Here is a 15,327-nt window from a genome sequence, read left to right on the forward strand (position 1 = left end):
GTGCATTGCAGAACCTTTAGCAACATCCCTGGCCTCCACCTACAAGGTGACAGTAGCACCCCCCTCGCAGGTATAACACCAAAAATGTCTCCAGACACAGCTTGGGATGAGAAGCACTACTGTAGTAGGACTCACTCTCCCTGCCCATCCCTCAGAGAGGGGACTCACCACAGACCTGGTCTGGACCACCTTCTTTCTTCCTCCACATACGAGAGTGACCTCAACCATTCCATCTTTACCAGATACCCATGTATCCAAAGGCCTCCTGATCCTCTATCCTTGGCTGACCTTCAGACAACTTAAACTCTCTGTCTAAACTAGACAAATCACCTTCAGCCCTCCCCCACCTGCCCAGGCCCTTCTTCCATACTCCCAGTTGACAGGGAGCACCACCATCCAATCCAGTAGGCCAAGCCCCAAACCCTGGCATCATCCTCAATGCCTTCACATCTAAGTAATCGGCAAGTCCTTGACCACATTCTTCCTCCCTGAGTCTGCCTCTCTGGGCCCATTTCTACACCCTTGCTTGAGACTCACCTTAGCTGAGCACCTGGATGACTCCAACCACCTTCTAACCAGTCTTTCTGCCTCCAGTCTTGTTCCCCAACTGCTCTCCACATGCCCGCCTACATAAATCAATCCCCTGTGGTGCCAGCCTGCCTTCTGGAGCATGGCAGCCCTTCTCGGTCTAGCCCTGCCCAGTAACCTTGTCTTATCTGTAACCCCAACTCCCGCGCTACCCATAAACTGAACAACTTGCAGGGCCTGGGAGCCACCACACTGACTCACCTCCATGTCTTTATGCATGCTGATCTCCTCTGCCACGAACACCCCCGCTTGCCAGACCAACACCTGATCACTCCAAGATTGACTCAGCTCCAGCTTCATCTTCCTTGACCCTCCACCTTCCCCCAGCCGGAGTGGGCAGAATCTCACCTCACTGTCCGCCATTAGTGCACACCTCAAACTTTCCTGTGATGACCTGCTCACCTCCCTGCCTCCCCAGCTCACTTTCATATTCTTGGTACCCAAAAAAGAGCCTGGCAAAATGAAGGCACTCAAGAAATGTGTCTTCTGAGATCAATCCCTGGGTCAACACCACACGGACTGTCAGACACACGAGTATCCCAGTTCCAGGACCTCCAATAAGGCAGGAAGAGGGACAGGGCCATGGAAGACTCTGTACGCCAGCCCAAATTTCATCACGCTCAGACTCAGGGTGGGCAGATGGGGACAGTGATTAGAGTGGATAATGCATACCTGGCTGCTACTGGCCAGCTGAGAGAAAACTGAGGATGGCTCTCTGCCCACCTCTTTGATAAGATGAATTAGGGGCAACAAGAACATAATTCTAACTATCCTTGTTCTCTGTTCCAAGGATACATCTAGTTGGTGGTTTTAATGTGGAGAAATAGAAATTCTTACTACTGAAGTTACTAGAAAAGGATTTTACACTTTGGAAAAAACGAGACAGCTCATAAAGTGTGGGGATGTGCAGAACAATCACCATCACATGCTGACCGTGTGAGTGATGTAGACTCTGGCCCTGACTGCCTTGGAAGGAGGCCCCTTCCTCACTTTGAGAGCACCAAGAATCCCCATAGAAGGCCCCTGGCTGGGACAGGTGCAGGCTCACCTGGATGGTGCCTACAGGGCAGGTGCCAGCAGAAGCAGACACTCACACCTCCCCAGCTGGCCTCTGTCTCTGGATCTCCACCTCCAGTTTATATCCATACAAAAGCAAGACCAGCGTCTCCAAGACACTATTTTTAGCATGTCTCTCTCTTTTCAAAGAAACAGTCAAAGACTGCCACCATGCAAACTCCCTTACCTGGAATGGTCTGGCCTTCAAGGACTTCCTCCCTCTCCCCCGTTATCTGCCATTAGCTTATAAGCCCCCCAGGCTGATACTCTCAGTGACATACCAAACAGGTCCTCTGCCTGGGATACCTCTCCATCTCCTTAGTGCCTTTCTAAATTCCAACTCCTCCACATGCCCTCATCTCCTTCCTGACCCCTGACCTCTTCAATCCATCCTACATCAAATGTTTGTGGTGCTTCTGTCTGCCTCTCTATTCAGCCTACCTAGTCCTTACCACTGCTGACCAGTGTGGGTTAGAAGCAATAAGGATCTTATACTTCTCCGTGGATGCTAGAATACCTTACACACAGGTGACACTCAAAGAATGGTTGCTGAATTGAATTGAATATGAAGATAGTTGCTTGCCTTTTGACTCTAACCTACCAAGACTTGGCATTCAAGAGTCACGGAAGTAATAATTAAGAACTAGACTTCTGCAGGAATAAATGGGTGTCCTAGCGTCCATGGAGAGGTGCTGAGGACTTGGGCTGTGAAGAGCATGGAGAGGTGTGTGAGCTGGCTGAGGTCACAGCGATATGCCTGAAGGAGGCTCTCAGTCCCCTACCTGCACAAGATGCCTGTGCGCATGCTCATAGGAGGGCAGCGCTCCCTCCCCAATCAGTTCTGTGTCAAACAGCTCCGTGATCAGGATGTTGGCACGGCATGGCATGTCACCATCTGAGAAACACAAGGAAACAGAGTCAAAAGCAAGCAATAGACTAGAAAAAATATTGGGTTGTCAAAAAAGTCTTGACGCATTTTTGCAACAAAAAAACAGAAAAAAATATATCATGACTTTTCCGACAACCTAATATTAACAGCAAACAGGTGCAAGATAAAAGGTTACTAAGTCATTAAATTGAGAATACATATAGATGTTGAAGTATTTAAAATGTCATGTCATATCTGCGACTGACTTTCCAAAAGTTCAGGAAAAAAAAAAATTTATGTGTATACAGAGGGTGCTAAAAAAATGTACACATATTTTAAGAAAGGAAAACTGGTGAAGGGTAAAAAGGATAACTATTGCATTGTTCTGTACACCTGAAACTAACAATAAAATAAATAAATAAATATATTAAATTATCTTTAAGAAAAAAAGGAAAACTATTAAAATTGTAATACTCAATATATACCAATAACAAAAAATGAATACAAGTCACATTTGACTTCTGCAATTACAAGAGGTGCTCAAAGTGGTTACCATCAGTGTAATTTTAATACAGTTTTTTCCTTTGTTAAAATGTGTATACATTTTTTTTGGCACCCTTTGTATATCTCAAAATGCTAACAATTGGTAAGTCTTGGTTAAGAGAATATAGGCGTTCACTGTATTACTCTTTCAACTTTTCTGTATACAAATTAACAAATTATTAATTATTAAATAAGCAAAAATTATTTGAAAAAGCAAAAATTGAATGCTGGTACTTCAAACATTTCTAGGCTACAGAGAGGGAGAGAAAAATCAAAGCAAGAAAGAGAGGCTGATTGATTCCACTGACATCCAAAGTTCAGAATCCCCAGTTTTTTACACTAAATCCCCCTGAAGTTTGTTTCTTGCTGCCAAACAACCCCCCAAATAACAGTTGTTTGGGGATAAAATGTTATAGAAGGTCTTTCTGTTAACCCCATTTTCTAAACCTCTGTAATGTAATGTTGCTTCTACACTTATAACTTTTAATGAGCCAAGAGATAAACAGATGTTGGAAGGGACCATTCATCATAGTAAATTAAGTAAACATTCCTAATGGCTCATGAATTACAATTTGACAAAGCCCACTCATCTTCCCTACAGAGGAGACAAGTCTCAAGGGTGATGCAAGAAAAGAGAAGCATTAAACTGGTTTAAAGAAGGGTGCAGCAGAAAGAGCCTGAACCTTGCTTGAGTCATGGAGACCTGGGCCTTGAGTCTGCTTTCTAGTCTTGAACCCTTAGGGCTGAACATCTGTAAAATGCGGGTAACGAGATCTGCTCCAGGCGGTGGTGGTTAGAATAGCAAAGGTAAAAACTGTCCACTTCCTATGAAGTACACTTGCGCTCAATGGCAGTATATGAAAGGAGGCACAGAGACGACCCTCCCGAGTGGCCCTGTCCATCCTCTCATATCAGGCCAAGCTCCCACTGAAATATACTCTCCCAAACTGACCCAACCATACCCCACCCCCCATGCACCTGCTTCTCCCTCTGATGTTTCCACCTCAGTGAATGGCACCACCAGTCCCACAGTCCAGAAACCTAGGCATTATTTACTAGCTTCAGAAGAGCAGGGGAGGGCCGGCCGAGTGGCGCGATGGTTAAGAACTCGCTTGGGATGCCAGAGGACCCCGGTTCGGATCCCACATATGAGGGCCAGTGACACTGCCCTCCACAGCTAAGATGCTGAGCAACCTCAACCTGGAGCTGGGCTGCCATGAGTCGCCGGCAACGGCGTAGGCTGCAGTCCCTGTAGCAGTGGGTTGCCATGGGCTACCGTGTGTAGCCAGCAGCCAGCGTGAGCGGCCAGCGGCCGCAGTGAGCGGCCGTCCAGAAGCCGGCGACTGATCTGCCTCTCCAGGGAAGAGCACAATGATGGTGCCAACTTGGGCCAGTGAAGCAACGTCCTCCACAACTAGATTGAAGAACAAAACGACAGCAACTTATCTGTTCCCCTTCCCCAATCTCCCAGCACTGTTCCCATCCCCCCAATTCCCCAATAAAAATCTTAAAAAAAAAAATCAGTTAATAGAACCCTGAAAAACAGAGATGATGGAAAAGACAGATAAGGACATTAAAAGAGTTCATGTAAATATGTTAAGTATTTAAAGGAACACATAACCACAAGGAGGAGAAAAATAAAAGTTATAAAAAGAATCAAATGAAAATTTAGAGACGAAAAATATAATATCAGATATTATATTAAAGTCTCGTCTCTCTTTGGGGACAAACAGAACATCTTCTGCCTTTAAGTAGATATTTCCCTAGGGAGGAACACTTGAAGGATTGGTGGTGAAATTTTTTGAGGCCTTGCTTGGGCAAGGCCCCCCCCCCCCAAAAAAATATAATATCAGAAATGAAAAGGTCACTAGATGTGCTTAACAGATGAGATACTGCAGAAGGTCAGTGAACCTAAAGACCTATCTGAGAAACTATCAGTGCCCATCAGTAGGTGAAGGGATAAACAAATTATGTTATATCCACACATGGAGTGCTGCTCAGCAAAAGAACAGAATAAACTCTTGATATACAGAACAATGTGGACAAATCCCAAAAGCAATATGTTACGGAAAAAGAAAGCAGGCACAAGGAGTACACACTGTACGATCCCACTTACTCAAAATTCTAGAAAAGACAGAGCTAATCTATATTGACGAACAAGTCTCAGTGGGCGCCTAGAGCCAGGCCTATAGGAGGGATTAATGTAAATGATCATAAAGAATCTCTTTGGGCATGATGGAGAGATTCTATTATCTTGATTTTGGTGGTGGTTCCAAGTGTCAAAACTCATCAAACTATACATTAAAATGGGTGCATTAATTTTATGTAAATTATACCTCAATAATGTTGATTAAAAATGGGATAATGAGGGCCTGCCGAGTGGCACGTTAGTTAAGAGCTGGCTTGGGACGCCAGAGGGCCCTGGTTCGGATCCCACATATGAGGGCCAGTGACACTGCCCTCTACAGCTAAGATGCTGAACAACAGTTCAACCTGGAATTGGGCTGTCATTCATGAGTCCCTGGTGGCGACCGCAAAGGCTGCAGCCCCTGCTGCAGTGGGTTGCCATGGGCTACCGTGTGTAGCCAGCAGCCAGCGAGAGCAGCCAGCAGCCGCTGTGAGCGGCCGTCCAGAAGCCTGCAATTGATCTGCCTCGCCCGGGAAGAGCGCAATGATGGTGCCAACTTGGGCCAGTGAAGCAACGTCCTCCACAACTAGACTGAAGAACAAAANGACAGCAACTTGTCTGTTCCCCTTCCCCCAATTCCCCAGCGCTGTTCCCATCCCCCAATTCCCCAATAAAAATCTTTTTTAAAAAATGGGATAATGAGTCAGCGGCTCCGCCTCCTACTGCAGGGCTAGTAACTAATATTTATGTAAGACAGAAGAGAAAGATGTCATTCCATAAAGTAAACATCGTCGTCCTGGTCCTGTTTTACACCATAACTTCCTCGGCCTGAGCAGTTTGCTAAGGAACTAGGTTTCAGGTTCAGGAATTGTTGGGCTTCAGCCCACCGATTTTGTCCTAAATGCGCCCCAACATGCGGTAGATGGGAGACAAGAGGAGATTCCTGTGGCCATTGCTGCATCTGAAGATAGGCTTGGGGGAACCACTGCAGCCATAAACAGTATTTAGCACAACACTCGCTCCAATGTGATTTTCCACATTGTTACGCTTAATGGTACAGGGGACCATCTCCGGTCTGGCTCAGCAGCAATACAATGAAAAGCATCAGGTACAAAATTGTGATCTTTGACACAAAGTCTTTGGAAGGGAAAGTAAAGGAGGATCCTGACCAGGGAGAATCCGTAAAACCATTAACCTTTGCAAAGTTCTACTTGCCAATTCTGGTTCCCAGTGCAAAGAAGGCCATACGAGGATGATGACGTAATTGTACAAGGGGACATTCTTGCCCTCTACAATACACCACTGAAGCCAGGGCATGCAGCTGCGTTTTCAGGAGACTGTGATTCAACCTCTACTAAAGCTGTCATCCGTGGAACAGGGAACTAGCACAATTACATTGGATATCTTGACTATAGAAAGGAAAGAATTCATAAGCTTTCCATGAAAGCCAGCACCTGCTCATTTAATCCTGGAGTTTTTGTGGCAAACTTGACAGAATGGAAAAGACAGAATACAACTAATCAGGTAGAAAATGGATGAAACTCAATGTAAAAGAGGGACTGTATAGCAGAACACTGGCTGGCAGTATCACCACACCTCTTCTGCCGATTGAATTTTATCAAAAGCGTTCCACCACTGATCCCATGTGGAACGTCCGCCACCTTGGCTCCAGTGCTGGGAAACGATATTCACCCGTTTGTAAAAGCTGCCAAGTTACTCCATTGGAATGGGGATTCTAAGCCATGGAGAAAAACTGTTTCATATACTGATGTCTGGGAAAAATTGTATATTCCGGACCCAACAGGCAAATTCAGCCTAATCCGAAGTCACATGGAGATCTCAAATATAAAGTAAAATATAATTTATACTATAAGCATTTCTCAGGAAATCCTGGAAGATAGTATGTGTGGCAAATAACAGTTACAGCAACTCATGAAAAAGGGACATTTCAGCTGGGTAAAGAGGTCAAACTGCACGGTGTGGCAGTCAGTTTCCCAGATAGGCTGCACGTGTCTCCATTTGCCTTACCAAGTGTTTGCTTACTACAGTGCTGAGTGACCAGAGGAGAAGGGACTAATACGGCTGGTACAGCTAGTTCAACACTGCTGCTTGGTTTTAATTTTGTAACCTGTGCCCAATCTACAAATAAAAAGAAACCTACATTTTTCAAAGAAAGAAATGGGATAATGATTTATGCACTCTTTTGTATGTATGTTATGTTTTAAAATACAGGGGACACCAATCCTTACTTTTGTGCAGGTTTCAGATTCTCCATTAAAAAATATTTTTTTAAATGGGAGAAAAACATTAGGTAGATGCATCCATCATTGTAAAATACTGCATTTTTTAAAAAAGAGTAATATCCATAACCTCACCCTAGAAGCTTCTTTTCCAAATCTTTCCATTATGCTCTCCAGATATCAGTGGTATGTGAAATTTTAGAAGCCTGGTTCAAACTCTTAGACTACAAAAATATTCTGGAAACATGGAGAGATTGTGCTACTCAGGCAAATTTCTCATGTTGAATGCTGAAGTAGGATGTTGGAACTAAGCAAAACTCTTTCTGCTGTCTACTTAGTTTCATTTCTGTCTGATAAAACTCAAAACTCAGAGAGCTGAGCCACATAAGAATTCCAACTTAAAGCAAAAGGAGATTGTGTTTGTATCACAGCTGTTATTCTTGATTAGCTCTGGTTTACTCACTGCTGATCTGTTTTAGCTAGAAAAGAAATAAACGAGGAGAGAAGCAAAGTGCTTATCTACAGACCACCACATGGAGAGGTCCCATATCTCTGCAATTACCTGGAAACATTTATTCCAGTAACTTCAATAAGACTTTTCCTCTCTTACAAAACCAAGGAAAGCTTTCAAAACAGAATGTGTTCATCTTACCTAGCCCTACAGTCACCTCTGTGGAATGCTTGTTAATAACCTTAATCTTATCACTGAAGCCATTTTTCTCTACAATCTTCACAGCAGCATCAGCCATAGGCTTGAAGACCTAGGAATTAGAGCCAAAACCCAAGAAAAATTAGCAATCAATTTAATAACATCCTAACACCCAAGATTAGCAAGATGTTCCTTGATTCTGGTCCTAAGATTTGAAGTAAAAGGGGCCTCCACTACAGAATTTCCTCCTGAATATACAAAATGTACCTTTGTTGACATTCGAGACATAGGAAATATTTCTTTGGGCTGATTTAATCTAAATAAATAAGACTTCATCATGTAACAAATAACTTTATTCTCCAAATGTGTGTCATGAAAATGAATATACAGGGATGATTCCACTGGTTTTAACTTGCAGCTAGGAGTTCCCATTACATGCCAGGCACAGTGGGATTTAGGCTCCCAAGAAGGTTGCACTACCTCCTAATGACAGCAGGTGTCAGTGCCACACTAAAGGGAGCCAGGAAGAGGACCTGCCTCACAAAACCATGATCTGTGACCTGGGACAGGATATGTCCAGTGCTCTTTAGATGAAAGTGCGACTGTTACTGTGTTAGATCTAAGTGTGAGCAGGTCACCCTGCTGCTCAAAACTGTCCCAAATGCTCACTGCTGGCAGAACACTGCCTATATTTTCTTATGGTATTCCAGGCCTTCCATAATACGGACCGCTTTGCTTACCCCACTGCTATTACCTCCATCCCCATTCCCCCAATTGATGCTCCAGCCACACTCACTGTTCTGAGGCAAAGCTGAGCCTTCCCTACCCTAGCCCCACCTGCCAAAGCAAACCCAACTTTCCAGGGCAGCACAAACCCCTGAAAGAGTATACACCAAAATGATAACAACGGTTAACTTTGAGTTAACACACTATATTTTATTTTATTTTATTATTTTTTAACTGAGCCATCCTGCCACCTGTGGGCAGCTCAGCTCAGGCCGGGAATCAAACCAGCGACCCTGTTGCTCAGAGCTCTCACTCTTGAATGAACTCTTAACCAATTGAGCCACTCAGCCGGCCCTCTATTTTTATTTTATATTTACTAAATTTCCTATAAAAATATGTATTATTTACATTATCGGAAAAACAACATGTTTAATGTTTTATTACAGGAAAGGCATGACAGATTGCCAAATTATCGGTAAACGTAGTAAGATAGCTGGCTCTGAAGGGACATTTAAAGTAGTGGATCTCAAACTTGGTGCACATTCAAAAATCTCAACACCAGGCCACATCCCAGAATAATTAAATCCAAATCTGGAGGGAGGTATGGCGGGGACAGGCACCAGTATTTTTTAAAGCTCCTCCGTGATCCTGACATGCAGCCAATACTAAAATCACTGTTTTCAGAGGAGAAAACATGCTCCTAGAGAAAGAAATTGTGTCTGATTCAGCTCTATAGCCTCAGAACTTAGCCCTGTGCTTGCTTAGCACAGGGTGAGCACAGGGTGGGACTTCCCACACAAGCAGCAGGACATGCGCCTAAAGGGTGCGGCTCACCTCAATGGCATAGCAGAAGTCGGCACCGGCCGTGACCGCCATCATCGACAAGAGCCCTGTGCCAGTGCCTATGTCGAGAACCAAGGCCTCCTGTCCTCTGTCCTTCACCCTGCTCACAGCAGCCCGGATACCCTGGTAGTATTTTAGATTCTACGACAAAAGGAGAAATAGCCGTCACTTTACACCAGTTATCATAAACAAGTAAAAAGGCGCTTTGTGAGATTCTGGATTCACCGTTAGCCACAGTAGTGTAAGTCACAGCCTCTTGCCTTTGCAGCCCCTGGAGGAACAGCACTGACTGACAAGCTGAGGTAGGCGGGCCTTGCAGGAACACAGGGGCACTGGATCCGCCTCTTGCCCTTTATTAGGCGATTGTCTTTCACCTCCACACCCACTCTTCAATACTCTGCTTAATGATGCTGGGCCCAGGGCTCTGGCAACACCTTCTTTTTCCAACTGTTAGGTACAGAAGACCCAGGGGAAACTAGAGGGTGACTGGAATGTAGGAGGAGGGAGAAAGCTTGTTCCTTCCTGTGTGGCTGTTGCTATCATCAGTGTCCACCCAGGAGCAGCAGCTGGTTCCAGATGACAGATCCTGCCAGGAATCCTCTAACCAGCCTCCTCGGGCCCCTCTGAGGTAGCAGCAGCACTCAGCAGAGGTCCCTTGTGGAGATTTAAGCACCAGCCCACAAGACCTCTCCTCCAAGCTTCTAGGTTCTGAAAACCCCAACCTTCTCCCGTGTTGCCCCAGCCCTAGGCAAAGTAACTGCTTCCTGCTTTTATGGCTAGTTTACATCAGTGCTCTCATTTGCTTCCCAGTACTCCCACACCTGCATAACCAATTCCCTCTGCTGAAATACATAATTTGGCTTTTGGTTTCCTTACTGGATTCTATTTCATACAGCTTCCTTGTCTAAAACATAGTTTCCCCCTCAGGAAATTATTTCTTTGCATCAGGAAGGGTTTTAGTTCAGGTCTTTAGTAACTTAGGTATATTTTCCATCTTTTTTTTTTTAAGATTTTATTGGGGAATTGGGGGAGAGGAACAGCGTTGGAGAATCAGGGAAGGGGAACAGACAAGTTGTTGTTCTTTTGTTCTTCAGTATAGTTGTGGAGGACGTCGCTTCACTGGCCCATGTTAGTATTACCATTGAGCTCTTCCTGGGTGAGGCAGATTGGTCGCTGGTCACTGGACAGCTGCTCACGGCGGCTCTTGGCAGCTCATGCCAACTGCCAGCCACTCATGGTAGCTCTCAGCAGCCCACTGCAGATCCACTGCAACCTACGCCGTTGCCAGCGATCATGGCAGCCCAGCTCCAGGTCGAGCTGTTGTTCACCATCTTAGCTGTAGAGGGAGCAGCGTCACTGGCCCTAATGTGGGATCCGAACCGGGGCCCTGCTGCTCAGAGCTGGCGGCCCAAGCCAACCCTTAACCAACGATGCCTCCTTTTCCATCCTCCCATTTTAGAGTTTGGCTGAGTAAATACCCTGACCCTTACCCTGATGGGGAGATATTTGTAAATCTTTTTAAATGTACTGATGACCTGGCAAGTTAGTAAGGAGTATTAGAAGGTCAAACAATCGGAAGTGGACCCACCCTCAAGCGAGACTTAAGATGACTATTCTACCAGCGTACACCTTGGTCGCAGCCTGCAAGAGGCTCAGAACCAGGGGACCCAGCTAAGTGGAGCCCAGATCTCTGACCCACAGAAACGGTGAGATAATAACTGCTTTAAGCCACTAAACTTTGGGATAATTTGTTATACAGCAATAGATAACGAATTCCACATATGTTTAATGATGTATTACAGGAAAGAAATGGCAGATTGCCAAACTATTGGGTAACGTAGTAAGATAGCTGGCTCTGTAGGAACATTTAAAGTAGAGGATCTCAACCTTGGTGTACATTAAAAAAATCTCAATGCCCAAGCCACATCCCAGAATAATTAAATCCAAATCTGGAGGGAGGTATGGTATCAAAAGGGCCATATGCTCTGACCACAGTGCAATCAAGTTAGGAAACCAAGAAAGGATGTGCTTCGCCAAAAAGAGAGTTAACCGTTGCACAGGAAGACATAGGATCCAGGAAATGGAGGGCCCACTATAAAAATGGAAGTGAAGGAAATCTGCACCAGGATGATAAACAAGAATCCCAGGCTGACAGGTACACAGCAGGTCTAGAGAGCACTGGGTTCAGGCTGGAGCAGGTCAAAATGAACCCAGAGACATTTGCCAAGAAGTTAAACGGACAGAAATAGCTGATTGTTTAACCTTTTCTTCTAAAAGGACATTTAGACAATTGGGGAAAGATTGGGCATAAAAGAATGATGTGTAAATAGAAAACAAAGCCAAAATAAGATAATTATTAACAAAGAGTTATGCAAGAAAGGAAAAGTAATCAGAGTATCTCACATAGTTTAACTGTGAATAGTGTTTATATAGTCCTAATAGAGTAAAGATGATTTTAACTAACACAAACTTATATAGTGCTTGCCTTATAACAACCCTTTAAAAGGAGGTACTATTGTTATCCCAATTTTACAGGTAAGAAAACAGAGGCACAAAGAATTTAAGCGACCTGGCTCCTGAAACACTGAATACTGATTTAGCAAAAATTATAAGTATTGGGAGGAAAGGGGAACAAATTGGAAGGAGGTGAATGAAAACCAAATTCTCAGCTCTCACAGTGGGAATTCAATAGATAATAGCTATTTAGATATGGAGGTAAACACAAAAAAAAACAGCTCAAGGAGAAGAAATGAGGTTGCCTCTAAAGTAAAGCAGGAAAAGGTTTTGTCTGGGGGAAATGATACACCACAGGGCCTCTATTTTTCACAATAAGCCTTATAGAACTATTTGATCCTTAAAATAAGTGCATTTATGTCCTGGATAAAGTCAGTATGGCATTTTATGTTATGTGATTTCTACCACACACACACACAAAAAAAAGTTTAAAAAAATCTGTATGGCAACTGATAAAATTTGTTGAACTAGGAAAATGACCATCAAATACATTATATCCCCCAGAAGCAGAGGGCACTGTTTTCTCTGTGTAGCTGTGGCTCTGAAGTAACAGGAGTGGGACTGGGAGCTGGCCTGGGAGTTTCAGTCCAGCCATGAGCTGATCACCTGAGAACCCTGATAAGCAGCATCTGAAACAGAAAACCAAGGTTGGCATACCCTTCAAATTAATGACACCCATTAAGTTAGCTATACTTTTTAATTACCCAATTTTAAAGATAGTACAGTGAAATCAGAGCCCTCTTAAAAGGCAATTTGGCAGTGATAGTGTCTATGAAAAATCATACCTATGTTCATAACTCTAGACAACACCAAAGAAGATATACAGATGACAAATAAGCACAAGATGTTTGAAATCATTAGTCATTAGAAAAATGAAACTTAAAACTACAAAGTTAAACATATACTTAACACACGGGCCCAGCAATTCTACTCTTATGTATCTACCAGAGAAATAAAAACATGTGTTCACACAAAGACTTGTATGTGAATGTTTACAAACAGGACTACTCAAAATTCAAAATAGCCCAAAACTGGAAACAATCCAAATGTCCATCATCTGGTAAATGAATAAACAAACTACAGTATATCCATATAATGGAATATTACTCAGCAATAAAAAGGAATGAATACTGATACATACTCAACATGAATGAACCTCAAAAACATAATGAAGGAAAACAGGCATATAAGATATATACCATATGATTTCATTTATATGCAATTTATGGAAAAGGCAAAACTGTAGAGACAGAAAGCAGATCAGTGGTTGCCTGGGGCTGGGTATGCACCAGGATTGACTTCAAACAGGCATGAGATAATTTTATGGGATAACAGAAGTATTCTAAAACAACAACAAAATGTAAGGCGCCATGGAAAAGTATAGATGACACTAAAACCAGAGACCGTCACAGCCCCACGAGTCCAATTAGGAGTCAAGACCATTAAGCTAGAGAGGAGCAGTCAAAAGGCAAGAACAATGTTCACTCCACATTCTATCATTCCCCAAAAGTTCATCAAAGGTACTCAGATATTTGATGAAAATTCAGGAGGCACATAATGCCTTCAGTGTAGCCTACACACCAACGATACTGAAGAAGTTCACTATGTCATGGTGTTTCCAAGAAGTAGGTAAGCTGAGCAGTTTACCAGGCCTGGGTGAAGGAGACAACCACACAGCCTCGTGACCAACCCTACCACATTCCCTGATCCCTTTCCTGCCCTGCACTGCTCAATTTTTAAGCTTGATCCTGCAACTTTTTCCTTCAAGCTTCTAGCTTACAAACCATATGGCTAAGATAGTCAAGAACTCTGGTAGACAAGGAAATTCTGGCTTGCCAACATCGTAAGACCAGCACTGCACTGGTCCATAACTCAGATAAAAGTAAAATCAAAGAGGAAAGCTGAAATGTAATTCTGCAGTGAAAGCCAAATCTGTTTTACAAAATACAGTCTGCAGTGACCTCTAGAGATTTTTTTTAAATTACAAACTGACTATACAATGTGAAATATTGTGTAATTAGAGAACTTTTATTTAGAGGAGATCAGCTAGTACATCCTGCTCATTTTAATTCCTAATAAAAGGGATCCACAGGAGTCCATTTTTTCTCCAAGGTCACACTCAGGTCAAGAGCAGAGCCAGAAATAGGACTCAGCCTCCTGGCTGATTTCCCAACTACTATGCCATACTGGCCCTTAGCATCATTCTAACATATTGCCTCCAGGGGGAGTTTTTAACCCTCTTATAATCCAACGTTTCAAAACCCCACATCAAAGATAACAGTTTCCTTGTACACTTACTCTGTCTTTGTCATGCAGCATATCAGCATAAGAAGATCTACAAAAAAAAAAAAAATAGGAAGGTCAGAAACCTCTGCTAATAACGATATACGTCAACATATGAGTGCATTCTTAAATCAGATGGAACGAATATCCAGGACAATTTTAAACTATTTTAAGAGTTATATGCTGTCATTCTCCAGTACTGCAGAAAAAATCTCAGATAGATGTTTATTTTCAGCAAAATACCTCAGACCCAAGGATGTTCTGTTAGTTAGCCCTGTCACAGTAATTCCAAAGCCACTAGCACACTGATGTTATACATCATACATTTTTTTCCCTCAGAACCACTCAGGTTCAATTTGTCTAATACTTTACATGATCTTGCATACATTTGTATCCTGGGATAATCACAGATGTAACACTGGGGAAAGGAAGCAGGGGAAGGGAATGTATATACCTGTTGTATATGTGAGGGGTATCAAGCACAGCACTTTCCCTCATGTCATCAGGAAAATTCAGATGTTACAATGTTAAATGGATGAGAGTTACTTATGCATATTTTCTACTATAGCAATTTACAAATTTGAAAACCTCTGGCAGGGTCAGGATGAGCCCGCAGAACTCGGCCCAAAGATGCTTTCTGAGAGTTCCAAGTGAAAGCTAAGGCACTCTAAATAGAGGACTTCCAGCTTTGGGTTTACATCAGAATCACTTGAGAACTTATTTTATTATTTATTTATTTTTTTTTTTTTAAAGATTTTTATTGGGTAATTGGGGGGTTGGGAACAGTACTGGGAAATTAGGGGAAGGGGAACAGACAAGTTGCTGTCGTTTTGTTCTTCAATCTAGTTGTGGAGGACGCTGCTTCACTGGCCCAAGTTGGCACCATCAT

General features: G+C 43.2%; 1 protein-coding gene and 1 pseudogene across 3 annotated transcripts in view; one reads left to right on the plus strand and one right to left on the minus strand.

Annotated features, from left to right (window-relative positions):
- The window catches only part of PRMT7 (protein arginine methyltransferase 7), a 49,597-nt gene that overhangs the window by 16,795 nt on the left and 17,475 nt on the right, over positions 1 to 15,327 (minus strand). For 2 of the 3 annotated variants that reach the window (XM_019654987.1, XM_019654977.1), the window contains exons 3-6: positions 14,454 to 14,490; positions 9,633 to 9,782; positions 8,076 to 8,184; positions 2,427 to 2,539 (exon numbers count right to left, since the gene is read on the minus strand). In XM_019654987.1, the coding sequence (XP_019510532.1) occupies positions 2,427 to 2,539; positions 8,076 to 8,184; positions 9,633 to 9,782; positions 14,454 to 14,490 (409 nt within the window). Of the gene's footprint in view, positions 1 to 2,426; positions 2,540 to 8,075; positions 8,185 to 9,632; positions 9,783 to 14,453; positions 14,491 to 15,327 lie in introns of those variants that run through there. The other variant, XM_019654995.1, reaches the window with a different exon arrangement.
- On the plus strand, positions 5,926 to 7,037 carry LOC109389539 (glycosyltransferase 8 domain-containing protein 1 pseudogene; annotated as a pseudogene).

The sequence above is a fragment of the Hipposideros armiger genome, unplaced genomic scaffold (genome assembly GCF_001890085.2).
Source record: "Hipposideros armiger isolate ML-2016 unplaced genomic scaffold, ASM189008v1 scaffold_9, whole genome shotgun sequence".
NCBI classification, from domain to species: domain Eukaryota; kingdom Metazoa; phylum Chordata; class Mammalia; order Chiroptera; family Hipposideridae; genus Hipposideros; species Hipposideros armiger.